We start from the raw sequence: 13,348 nt of genomic DNA on the forward strand, positions 1-13,348 counted from the left end.
CCCGTCAAGCGAGAGCCCAGCGTGAGCCGCACACACGGCAGAGGGCCGGGCGGAACGCGGGTAGAGCGGGGCAGCATCGCCGCCGAGGGCTGCCCAGACATGGACCGACTGCGCACGCGCGCTGCCGCCGCGCGCCGCTCTGTGGTGGCCCCGAGGGCGGGGGAAGGTGGAGTGGGGCGGGGCGGCGAAGGGCGGGCGTTGGGGCCGCTCCTTCCTCCTTGCTCCTCCCACGGCGCGCAGTGCGCAGGCGGCGGCGCTGGCGCGATGGCGGCCCAGGACGGCGGCGGTGAGGTGCGGGTGCTGCAGAGCCTCCGGGGCAAGATTTGTAAGTGCGGGCGGGGCCGCGTGAGGGTCTGGCGGGCGCCGTGCCGGGCCGAGGTGCCGCCGCCGTGCCTTCTCCTTCCTCGCGGCGGGGCGGGTGGCATCGCCTCACGGCGGCGCGGGGAGCCCCGGGGCGGGGGCGGCGCGATGGCGGCGGGAGCGCGTTGTGTGCGGCGGGCGGGGCGCTGCGCGCTGCGGGCCGGCACGTGCCGGGGGCGGCGGGAGCGCCGTGGGTCTCGGAACGTCCGCGGCAGTGAGGGCGGCCCGGCGGGGCGGGAGCGGCACGTCCTGCGCTGCGAGCCCCGCGCCGCGCTGTTTGTCAAGCAGCGGTTGCGAAACTATCGATGTTCAGGAAGTCGGTGGTGGAAGGGTGTTCTGGAGCGGCCGTCGGTGCTTCTGCGTCTTTGTGGGGTGTGTGTGTGTGAGAGAGAGAGAGCCCGGTGACTTTGTTTTGGTGGTTAGGAAGCGCTGACTAAAAATACCCCCGCGTTCCGTACCATGGGAAGCCGGGCGGTGAGCACGCGGCGGGAGGGGACGGCGCTGCGGCTGCTCGGGGAGCGGAGGAACAGGATGTGAGCGCTTCCTGCGGCTCGCCCCGCGCCCATTCAGCTCCTTTCTCACGCGGCCCCTCGGCCTTTTTGAGAATGAAACGACGCGGGTCGCCTTCGGCGCGCGGCGGGGATCGAGGGGCGGCGGTGCGCGACCGCCGAATGGTGCGCGTGGCTGCGGCTCCGGGCGTGCTTGTAAACGCCGTGCCGTGCGGAGGCGAGGATTTGCCGTCGCTGAGCGAGGCGGCCGTCGAGACGGCGGGCTGAGTTCGTCGCGGCCGGAGGGCCTCGAGTCGCAGCAGTGGTGCAGGCGGCGCCGGGCGAGGTTTCCCCAAACCCTGCTGGTAGCGCGGAACTAACGCGGGCTGGTTTTGAGACGGGTCGAAGCTGACGTATTGACTGATGCTGCTCTGCTTCTTGACTTCTGTCCTAGAGTCGCAAAATGGATCGGGTTAAGTACCTACTCCCCAGCCGTGTGCGGGGCTGCCGGCTGCTAGATCCAGGCACCAGCTCGGGCTGCCCAGGCCCGTCCAGCCTGGCCTTGAGCGCCTCCAGCGATGGGGAATCCAAAACCTCTCTGGGCAGCGGTGCCGGCGCCTAACCGCTGACTTCAGGGTTGGGTCAGCAGCTGACAGTGTAGCGATTCAGGGAGTTTGTGTTCTGTGAACTGAACACGAGTATTGCATTAGGCATTAGAAGGTGAACCCCCGGATTTCTCAAAACACTTGAAACTGCTTTTATTGACCTGTTTAAGTGTGCTGGATGGTGCCTACAGTTACAAAGTAACTTTGAATGTTGCCACAGTCAGCAGCCCAGTAAAGGCGATGGCAAGATGAAGGAGGAGCACCTTCGTGCGTGGGGAGCACTGCGAATAGCTCACGGTGTCCCACCTCCTCCTTACTATCTGGTGCTTGATCACTGTTAGCTCTGCATTTCCGTCACACTGTGTATCTATTGAGCAAATGATGTGCAGGACAAGAAGGTTTGTCTCAGCTGTGGGATTTAGTGAGTTGCTGTTACAACTAATGTGCAACATGAAAGTAATATGCAGAGCTCAAACTGATTAAATATTGTGTATCTAAATTCCTGTTCCTTTAACACTGAGTTTTTATTAGAATCACAGCTTTTCCCTTTTCCTGAGGCTCGAGCCTCATCTCCCCAGAAAGCTTTCTGAGATGGTTCTCACTGACTAACCTTACTGCCTGCATTTTTTGAACACCCCTTTGAAAGGCACTGGTGTACGTCTTCCTGACATCCCTCTCAGTTACCCTCTTGCTCTCTATTTTTTTTTGAATTGTAGAACTTACAGTGTCTTGACATTGCTGCTGTTGTTGTTCAGAATTGTGCCTTCGCTGAATAAACTGGAAATCCAAAAATTCAAGCAAATATCTGATGATATTCATGCATAACTTTTTATTTTTTATTTTTAATCTGTACGGCTGGAAGTTTTCTCCTAATTGTAAATATTAAGAGGTTTTTGGGAAGATGTGGCAGCTGTGTGTTTTACCTGATAGGTGAGCTGCAGACCCTCAGCTCCTTTCCACCCCAAGCCCCGCTCAAGAAATCTGTCCTTCCTTCAACTAAACGAACCAAGATGTGCAGATCTTTTCTGTTTTGTAGGAAGGTTTTAATATGGAAGGACTGCAGTGTAGTATATTACACAGAAATGGATGTGGATTACATAGAAATATTTGTTTTGTCTTTTTTAAGAAAATGTGGATCTGTAGTATTTGTCTCTGTGCTGTACAGTGGCTTACAGTGCCAGTCAAGTAATGTTATATCTTAAATGTTTTAAAATAGGGTGGAGAACTTTCAGGGTATTAACCAAAATTATAAGATGCTGACCAGAAGTAACTGAGTGTAGGGTTCATGGTTGCTAATTACAAACTTCAGCGTCAGGCCCCCTCTGGAGATGAGTAGCCTCTTGTCCATTTCCCTTTGTTATCTCTTTCATAAGCTTTAACAAGTTTTCTATTTGAAGGTGATGTTCCATCTCATACTTCTCTAATTCTTTTCTGCAGTATCTCACTAACGGGTCACTTTCAGTTTAGCTTCGTTTTGAAATCTAATGGCATTTAAAACCGGTTCTGTACGTATCCCTCAGTCTGTCAACATTAAGGTGACGTTTATAAATAATACCTACACTTCCTTGTCTCCCACGCCCAAGCTGCTGACAAGCTCCCTGGTGCTTCAGGGAGCAGACCTTTACCTGGGGGAGTTACCAGAGTGTACGTGGAGTGTCTGTGCCTTCCCAATGCACGTACCCCTGGCTTCTGAAGGGCAGCAGAGCAGCTCAGTCTGTTCTGTTAAACCATCCTGCTCTGCTCAGTGCTGTTGTAGCTTTTCATATACCAGACTGACTTGGTTAAACTTAAAGGACAACACTGATCTATTAGGCAAAAAGAGAAAACAAAGCCCTTCTGATTTAACATCTTAGCAGTGTAAACAATGAAGCTTATTTTCCAACATGCTTCTTATCTGCAATTTTTTCAAAAGGGACAGACGTGTGACAAACCTATCTTTGGGCTGCAGACTTTGTAGGTGGAGGTGGTGTGATATTTAGACATGGTATGTAATGAAAATCAGTCATTCGTGTAGCTGTGGTCATATTACACTTTAGATAAAGTATTGAAGTTCACATAATTTTGATTCCTTATTTTCTGGAGAGAGATATCTCCAGTAGGAGTGTAAGAGTGAGTGTGATTGCCAGAGCTACTGGCTAAGTCTGAGTCCAGAATTCAGTTCTGGTTGCCTGTGTTAAAGATCAGAATTAAAATGGCATAAGACAGAGAAGAACTACTCAGCAGTTAAGAGCTTCTCTCCTTAGGAGTGAGAACCAAAAAAACTTGTGTCTATCAGCAGGATACAAGGTGACAGGGGACCGATTCCTGTCTTCCAAGAAGGATGCACCAGAGAGGACATAACTGCTTAAGCAAATGGACAGCATTGCCGTAAGGATGTGGAGTTGTCTACAGCATAGGGCTTCTGGGCAAGCAGTTGGAATATGGGGAAGTATTCTTAGCTGTAACCACTTAGAAGTAACTGTTTCAGAAAAGGGCTGCCTGGTATCCAGCCGAGCTTAGTGCAGTGGCCTACAGTCAGCATCCAAGAACTCTCTATTCCTCCCATCTCATTGGAAACTTTCTTGTTCTTAAATGTGTTGCATTTAGTTGATCTATTTTTTTTTCCCCTTTCCCTAGTAAGCCAGACATTAGGGGGAAAAAAACACCAATACTTGTAGCTGACTCTTCGGAAATGCATCAATCAGCAATAGCTGTTCATTATGAAAAATGAAGTAGACTTGATGGGTAAGATCTTATTAATCAACTTCCTGCAACCACGATGTTTAAGGAGAAAATACTGAGCAAGCAGTAGCTCAGACTGTGGCTGTCTGTTTTGGGAGCTAATGCTGGGTTGCCCCAGGCTGGAACTTCTCAGTCTCAGCGCTGTGGGCTCAGGCCCAGAGGTGCAGGTGCTGCAGGCAGCAGTGCTGGTGAGGCAGGGCAGTGTCATCTTCCTGGCAGCATCTTTCCATGTCACACAGGATATAAACGTTTCTGGGCACATAAGGGAGCTTACAAATAGAAAGTGAATATGGAAATCCGTGTTGAGTGGAAGGACAGACTTTGAACATCCATTAGAACTACAGAACTTCTGTGTGTATAACATCCTGTTGTTTTTTTCCCCTCGGTACTTACGGTTATTTTCTTTTTTGTTTACAGATGATGCCAAACATTTGGTACCCAACAAGATGAGAGACTTTTTCTGTACCATAAATTTGGACCAAGAAGAAGTTTTTCGTACGCAAGTAGTTGAAAAATCTTTAAGGTAATCCTTCTTTTTTACATAGAAATGGTAATCAAGACAGTCAGTCCAGAACAAAAGCAAGATTTGTATCGATGTGTATGTGGCTTTGCTTCTGCACCTTTAAAATGAGATCTTGTGGTGGCTACTCAGAAGTGTTACAGCAGTGTGCAAATCATGAGAGTAGTGGAAAAAAGACAAAATGGAGGCCTATGGGTGCCACAGTGCTTTTAAAACATGCTGAAACATTCTGCTGTTACTCTGTTCTGTTCCATTGGGCAGCATAATGTTCTTTTCCTTGCCAGGTTATATTCAAGGGAAAGAAATCTGCTCCATCTCAGCTCTTCATGTCATTTCCTACTTCTGACATGTAGTCACTGTGCAGTGCTAGAATTCTGCTCTTAGCGTCTGTCTTGTAAAACCTGTTTCCTGAATGGAGAAACTTGAACTTTTCCATGTATAAGAGTTTTGTTTGCTGTGGGATGTTCCCCTGAGTAGGCCTCGTTCCCTCCTGCAAGCCTTGTTGCAAGAACTGCAACCTGTACTCTCACAGAATAGCTTGCAGTGCCTCCCCAAGCAGTGCTTAGCTGTAGGTTCTCCTATGGTTTATGAGCTTTAGAAACAGTCCAAAAAGTCACAATAAAATATCTGAAGTAGTCTTGAAATGTAGTTCTCTGACCCATACTGAAACATCCTGCACTGCTCTGAAGATCAGAGTGACAGTTTAATTTATTTGAGGAAGGCATCAAACCTTCCTCTTAAAACCCAGAAAGCCTGCTTGAAATGTTGTTTTGTTTTGTTTTTCCCCATGCTCCTGCTGTTTGCTGTGGTTTTGTTATTAGTGCTCCTTTTTTTTTTTTTTTTTTTTTTTTCCCCCTGGTCGTTTCCAGATCAGGAAAGCCTTGGTGCTCAAATAGTGCATTTAAAAAGGGAGTTGTACTTTTTCAGAACAGCTTTTTAAAATCGCCTTATACTTCTGCATGGAAAGTAAGCACCACAAACATGTAACCAGTTAAATTACAAACAAAAATTATTTTTATATCCAACTACATTAAATACAGACGAGGGGAATGAGCAAAATATTTGTTCCTGATTGCAGTTGACTAATTCAACTGGAAATACAGTTTGATTTCCAAAATAAAATCGTTTTTTTAGCTTTGCCATCAGGTTTCTGTTACATTACTAATTGAACTCATAGAAGATAATATACTAAGAAACAAGACCTGCTACACTTAATTTTTATACACTTTGTAAAATCATATTCCCTTTAAAGAGAGAGAAATATGTTCACTTAAAAGAATTGTTAAGTTGATACACTTGAATCACATGAAATAGAACTAGCAACTGCATAGTCGAACATTAATAAAAGAAATCACCTTGGATTAAGCTACATTTTTTTAATAGTATTGAAATGTACCTGAAACTTGAGAATGGTGCCACTAGTATTTCAGAGGGGAGAAGAAAAATCTCTCTATAATGAAGTAACATTTTTGGCGGTGTTTTAATCAATGCTCCAAATGGAGAGATTTTCAGGTGGTGTTGGATTTATATTCCTAACTCTAGAATGTTTTATTAATCGAAAGTCAGTGTTCTGAAGCACTCTTTGCCTACGGGTGCCTTTTAGTCTCTCCTGGCTATGTAGGCAAATGTCTTTGCTCCTCTGAATGACATCTGTATGAACTTAAATACACAACATGAATAGAGTCCTATGCAAACTGATGAAATACAGCAAGGTAAGGCATCTGCTGGTAGCAGCAGCCAGAGCTGGATGTGTGTAGTTCTGAAGGCTACTGCTTGTTCTGGAAGCTTAATTGTACCATCTTGTTGCTTATTGCTCTGTTGATCCAGAGTACTGTAGTAACTTAGGGCTACTGGAAGGAAAATGACAGTTCTGCACTCTGTTAGCTTTGAAACTGTGTACATTGCTTTCCAGTAAGCTTTAATATGGTATTTGTTTCTTTTTTTATATTACTTACTGGCTTTTTTTCACAAGTAATTCATAGTCTGTTTTTGTCACTATATTCTAGCTTGTAAACTTGAACTGAGTATAATCCAGATCATATTCTACAAGTATCTGCTAGTTACACATCTGTGGAAGTAGTTATCATTGGAATTAAAATGATCTTTTGTTTCAGTGAAAACAATGAAGAAATGCATTTTTAAAATGTGCAAATCTGTTTGGGTTCCCATCAGCAGTGATGGTGGTAAGAAGTACAGCTGTGAAACAAATGAGTTTTCAGAGATAGAAGAAATATGAATTAATAGGAGGGAGATTATGGTTAATGACTCAGTAATGTTTCCTGACACTGCAAGGGATTTCTGTGGGTTATGAAGAAGTTACATTTTTTTTCCCTGGAAATGTCAAATAAGTTTGAACCTCCTCAAATTTCCGTGGTGAGATATGAGGAAATGGGGCGGAGGAGGGGGAGGGGAAGGCTGTGGTATTTGTTGCTTTTTGGTTATTGTTATTTTAAAATAAATGGTTTTGTTTTGTTTTCCAAGTTGAACTTTGTGCAAATGCAAGGTTATAGAATTGAACTGTCTGATGTAACTGTTGCATTTATAAAATAACAGGTCTTGGTGTCTCATGCTTTGCTAAAGAATATCCAACAACTGATTCATAATGCATTAGTGATAATCTGGGTAAGGAGAAATGTGTTAACACAATACATGATTAAAACAACCCATTACTTTCTGTTAATGTTTGTCAGTGACTGATATTTTATTGCTGGTTTTTTTTTTTGTTTTTTTTTTTTTTTTTTTTTTTTCTGTGTTGGTGAATTTCATTATTCTTAGCCTTAGGATATGGCTGCTACATAGACTGCTGGAAAGCTCTACTGATGTCTCCATCCCACAGCAGAGCATCATTATCTGACTGTAGTTATGCACATTAGAGTTGTGCAGATCGGGTACCACTTAGTGATGTGCAGTTGTTGTGTGTCATCATCTGCTCCTGACTGAAGTTAGTGACAGATTCCCTCCATACCAGTACCAGCTCGTTCATCCGCTGTTCACACTTTCCCCTGTAGTAACTTTGTTTTAACTGCAGCTATTACTTGTGTAGCTAGTCAAGGAGCCACATGGTGAAACCAACCTAAATTAGAAATAAGTCCTCGTTTCATCTTCTGGTGTATTACTGTGTCACTACAATTTGAGTAGGCAGCCAAAGAGTAATAAGGAAATGGAGGCTGCTGCTAAAGGTAATGCTTGGGGATCTGTAGCTGCAGTGGTGCTGCTGAGAAGAAGAACATGGCTCCTTAAGTGAGCTGAATTTGTTGGGTATGAAATGAGGAGGAGAAGAAAAGAAGTGAGGAGCGGAGCTGATAAACTAGGAGTGGGTTTTTCAACTGGGAATTTCTGTGTTACATCTCAGTATAATGTGAGGTGTAATAGAGATTCATATACTTAGGAGCCTGCTGTGAAAGTTCTGTGTTTGAACAAAATGGACATTCTAACTTCTGATCTGTGTTATAACGAATTATAATGGATTAAAACCACTGATTCTGAGAATAGATTTGAATAATTTGGAATGCTGGATTTTGCACTTGTGTTTTTTAACACTGGTTAGCAGCTGTTTTTAGCTTATTTAATGACGCATGGGACTTGAGCATCTGGTGGCTTTTCTCTAATTATTTTGAGGGAGAGGAGATTAGGTATGATATTCTATTTGGAGTATCAACCAATGGTTCCCAGTGTAAGCATGTTTATGTTGCTCGAATAAACTGATATTTTAACTGTACAAAGTCAGCCAGGTACTTTACTAGGAAAGAACAACAAAAACTTAATTTTGGGGTGTGATCCAACTGTCATTGTGTAGCTTTTTTCTACAGAAAACTACATTGTACATTGTAGTTTCTGTACAGTAGAAGCAGAGGTTAAAATCCATTTCACAAAGCTGCACATCTGTGCTGATAATACAACACTGCAAATGACAGTATAGGAAGTCTGTAAGAATCCAGTCATTCTGAAATAGGAGATTTTTTGTGATTGCATTTTATTTCCAGAGCTCACAAATTGCAGTGGCACAAATAGCATTGTAGTTCTGTTCAGTCTTCTGAAGTGCAAGCTTCTGAGTGCTGGCTGTGGCTGGGTCCGTAAATTTTCCTTCAGTTTAATAGGCATATGCATCCCTTGAGTGGGAGGATACCAAATACGCTATGTGAAATGCTCTGGAATACAGAGGAACTCAGGTTTTGTTTTTTTTTTTTTTCTTACATAGAAATCTTTGCAAATACTCGTTCCTGTTATTTGATACAGCATGAATGGTTGTAAATACTCTATTAGATTTCATTAGGTGGAGAAGTACACTGACTGTTTCATCATATACATGTGGGTTTGAGATGAACATTTCCATCTTTCAGTTTCACTGTTCTCTTCTGCTTATGGCTTCTTTTAACAGGTCTCACTCATAGAGCATTAGGCCTGACAGAGGTAGAACACAACATGTTAGCAGTTGTGAATTAGTTCTGAGTTGTGTTTTACTGTGATTTAACTGTGTACAGAAGACAATAATATACTTTTTTTTTTATCTCCAGAAATTGTTTAAGGATGGTGGGTTGGGAGCCAGCTAAAATGACTTCAAGACAGGAAAATGTAACTGAAATTGCAGGAAAGGTGGCACTTTCTCTGTGTGCTCTAATTTCTGTCTATTTCTTAAACACATGCAAAGGGGTTTTGTGCAGTGTGATTGGATGAAATGGTTGCAGCGGATTGGATGACAGATTAGCACTGTGGTAAAAAAAAATAAAAAATAAAAAATGTAGCATTTCAATATGAATTACACCAAGTGCTTCCTAATTTAATGTTCTGTTTTTCTTATCAGCCCTTATTTTGGGGAAGAGTTTTACTTTGAGATTCCAAGAACATTCCAGTGGTTGTCCTTCTACATTTATGATAAAAGTGTTCTACAAAAAGACCTGCGTATAGGTAAGTTCTGGGATACTCTGCATCTTGCGTAACATTCAGTTGTTTTCAGTATCTGTGGTTTTATGGATATAATTATTAAACTGATGAATTTCCAAAAACATAGTAGATAGTGCTCCTAAATATTTTTTTGGAGTTTGAAAAATGGGTTTTCTTGCTTTATTATACTTCAATTTAAATTATATTATTAAATTTGTGTATTTATTTTTCTAGGCTAATGGGATATTTTTTATTCCTACTCAGTAGATTTTGAAATACTTTTTTCTCCAATTCTGTTCCAGTGGAATATTTGAGTAACTGTCACTACTTTTATAGCTCTAAAGAATTAATTGACTTTGTAGTTGTGGAATAACTCTTAAACCTATAAATGGACTTCTCTGCCAGTGCAACATGTAAACCTAGTGCTTAGAAGTTGCACAAAGCATGCATAACTGAAAAGTTACAGAAGATGGATTAATTTCAGTGTCAGATGGCTTTATCACAGCTGTTAGTTGCATATAAAGTTGCTGTTAAACCTCTAAGAGTCCGCTGTGGATGTGCACTGCACATTACTTGAATTGAGGAAGGAAATAATTTGTACCAGGATACCAGGTAATTTGGTATAATAACAGCCTTCCAAATAGCAGTCAGGAGAGCAGAAGGCATCTATCTTCAAATTGCTGTTTAAATGTTCTTCAGCACCGTTACTGTTCTCTCAAATCTTCATTGTGTTATATCCAGCCACCAGTGTGTTTTTTTACTTACCCTTGTAATTAGTGATATCCAAGATAATTCATCAGAAATAGCTTAATTGGCTTTGTATGAACTCTTGCTGCTTTAGTTCTGCTTCATATTGTTTGTTTCTATGAGCTTTTCATATAGCATCATCATCTTGAGAAAAAAAAAAATATTCTTCAACAAAAATCAGTCCTACTGAAGTACATGTGCTTTTCTCTCCCTCTTTTCTGCAGGAAAGGTGGCAATCAAAAAAGAAGATCTATGCAACTACACAGGGAAAGAGAACTGGTTTACGCTTCAACCTGTTGATTCCAACTCAGAGGTTCAGGTAACCATTAAATTGCATGCTTATCTTTTTAAAATTACCATTACGTGTATTTATCTATATTTAGACTATTTTATTGAACTATGACAGACAGTTTAACATCTTTTGTAACCCTTGTGAGTCAGTTGTCTTTCAGCTTGAGTAAAGAGTAATGCAGTCAGTTTTTTTAAACAGTATTATTTCTTGTGATGCTTCTCAAAACGTGTAGGAGATCTGAAGCAGCTGTTTGGGAAATGTCTAACAGTATTTTGATGCCAAAAAACTTTGATGCAAGGAATGCTATGTAATTTAGACAGCTGAATGATTTAGGATACTACTGAGTAGTTTTTTCACCTGAAGTGTTGATTGTGTAACGTGGAATGGCAGTGTCTCCATATTGGGAGTTATTTGTGCTGTGCCCATACATTTATTTTATTCTTTATACTTTCCACATGCCGCATTAAATAAGCTGTGCCTCAGAGTTCTACTTTGTCTGTGCTTCACATCCTTCGGATGGGATTGTTGTAAGAACATTTAACAGTGTGACGTCCTTACAGCTGTAGCTACTGCTGTCTGTTCTTCAGCTGTCCTGAAGTAAATACAGCCGTGTTGTTGGGAATCCAATCCTGTTGCTGGGATATCCAATTTAGTATATTTTAAGTTTTCTTTGGATATTCCCAAGTCTTGGCTTCCTTTCTGAAATTAACAAGAATTGTACTTGCTGATTCCTACAAAATAATAATAAAGTAGTGGAGGAGATGTGGAGGTTTAGATATCGGTCACTTCTTAAAACCACCGTACTTTGTAGTAAATTTAAGACTTGTAGGATCACAATCCACTCCTAATGCAGAAGATCTACACCTTCTGTGTCTTTTTCCATTCTGGTTCCACAACTGGATACTAACACTGGTAATCAGAAGTGGAGGTGATTAAAAGTGGAGCAGAGTAAAAATACTGTGTCCTTGATTCATACAAGATTTTGGTTTTGCTGTGTATAAAATATTTCCAAGATCATTTTTATCTTACATGCTTGCACAAGCTTTTTCAATTCCTTTGCTCTTTCTTTTCCTTCTCAAAATAGAGATTACACAAATAACACTGGTAACTGAGTTGATGTTACTATCAGCTGCCTTATTTTTTTTTTTTTAATCGCTCTTATCTGTGCTGCTTTTGCTGATGCATGGAAGTATGCCACTTAAGCTGCCTTGCTGAATAACCTGAACTAAGTAGTGTGGTCCAGATGCTTTAAACTGATGGATAAACATCTTTGTATTGTCATAAGTGATGATTTGGTAGCTATAATTGCATCTGTTTTATTACATTGATGTAAAATCTTGATAGACTAGATCTTACATCCCTCTTTAAAACAAAGTTAATTTCAGGCTAAAAATTGTTCTTTTACCCATTTGTGCTTTTTTTTTTTAAAAAAAAAAAAAAAAAAAAAAGATGGGGGGAGTGTGGGTGGTATGTCTTTTCCAGTGTGTATGGGAGGAGAATAGCCTTCTCATGGACATTAAAAATGCATTAAATGACTAGACTTGGATTTTTAGCCAGCATCTGTTCTGTGTTATGTTCTTAGCTGTTTTTTTGTTTGTTTGTTTATTTTACTGCTGGTAACAATAGTATGAATGGATATTATCTTATTTTCTTAAAAATTTCTGCTGTCCATTAGCTCTCAAAAAGTATATATAAGTGAAAGAAAACTAAGCAAATAAAGTAGTATTTGAAAAGCTGCATAGAATAGTACACATTTAACTGCAACTGGTACAAACTTCTCAGCAAAAAAATATCCCTCAAATTTTCTAAAATTCATATAGCTCAGGTTGCTAGTATGATGATTCTTGGGATTATTTGCCTTGCCTTTTTTTTTTTTTAATCTCTATATAGCTGGTTTGAAATGAGGTCATAGTATTAAACAAGCCCTTGTTCTGCTCTATTACTTGTAATGTGAGAGAAAAATCTTGTAAAGATTTGATCCAGGCTTGCAAAATGTATAAGGGTAAGATGTTTTACGCACTTCTAAGGTTTCTGAAGGTAACACTAATGTTTACTGATCTTGTACCATTGATAGGCTTTGTGGGTTTTACAATGATTGTAGCAAAGTACTTCCTTTGTATCCCCCTGGCCTTTCTGAAGAATGCATAGGTTTGTTTGAAAAAGTGGAGTCTGAGGTTCAGACCAGCTTGTGAATTCATCGACTGACATCTGCAAACCTAAAAAAGAGGAAAGGTCTGGATAGAATGAACCATGCGGGGTTAGACGTGTTAGTTCTGTGGGCCAGTGCGTAGTGCTAGGATCTCGGTGCTGTAGACACTAAGATGTAATGTGTTTTAGAAACATGGTGTAAGTTGCTCTAATTTAGTATGAGAAAGATAGAGATATCCAGTGAAAGCTGATCAAACTGTATCTGGTATCTAAGAGGTTTATGCGCTAATCTTACAGAATTGACGACTGTGTGCAGTGCTTACTGTGGGAAGGTTATACAATTTGTGCAGTCCCAGTTTTCCTTCACTTACTCCTACAAGTCCAGTAGTTTGTGATATTTTTTTCCCATCAAGTTGATGGAAGTCGAAAGTGTAGGGCAGAGTTCAAGAGAAATACTGCCGAGTTTCTGATACTGGGAGAGGAACTGGAGCATAACTGTTAGCCTTTCTAACTCCACTTAACCCACATTATCAGAGTAGCTCCCAGCTGTTGACTACCTCTCAGACAAACAAGTGTGCTCATCCTT

At 41.5% G+C, this 13,348-nt stretch overlaps 1 protein-coding gene across 2 annotated transcripts in view; it reads left to right on the top strand.

Moving 5' to 3' along the window:
• Positions 1-169: 169 nt before the first annotated feature.
• The window catches only part of RASA2 (RAS p21 protein activator 2), a 45,122-nt gene continuing 31,943 nt past the window's right edge, over positions 170-13,348 (top strand). The window contains exons 1-4 of one of the 2 annotated variants that reach the window (XM_085233190.1): positions 170-325; positions 4,592-4,697; positions 9,496-9,599; positions 10,547-10,641. In XM_085233190.1, coding sequence (XP_085089316.1) covers positions 265-325; positions 4,592-4,697; positions 9,496-9,599; positions 10,547-10,641 — 366 coding nt within the window. In that variant the 5' untranslated portion in view covers positions 170-264. Of the gene's footprint in view, positions 326-554; positions 733-4,591; positions 4,698-9,495; positions 9,600-10,546; positions 10,642-13,348 lie in introns of those variants that run through there. The other variant, XM_085233191.1, reaches the window with a different exon arrangement.

This window comes from Meleagris gallopavo, chromosome 11, assembly GCF_905368555.1.
Source record: "Meleagris gallopavo chromosome 11, MGAL_WU_HG_1.1, whole genome shotgun sequence".
NCBI classification, from domain to species: Eukaryota; Metazoa; Chordata; class Aves; order Galliformes; family Phasianidae; genus Meleagris; species Meleagris gallopavo.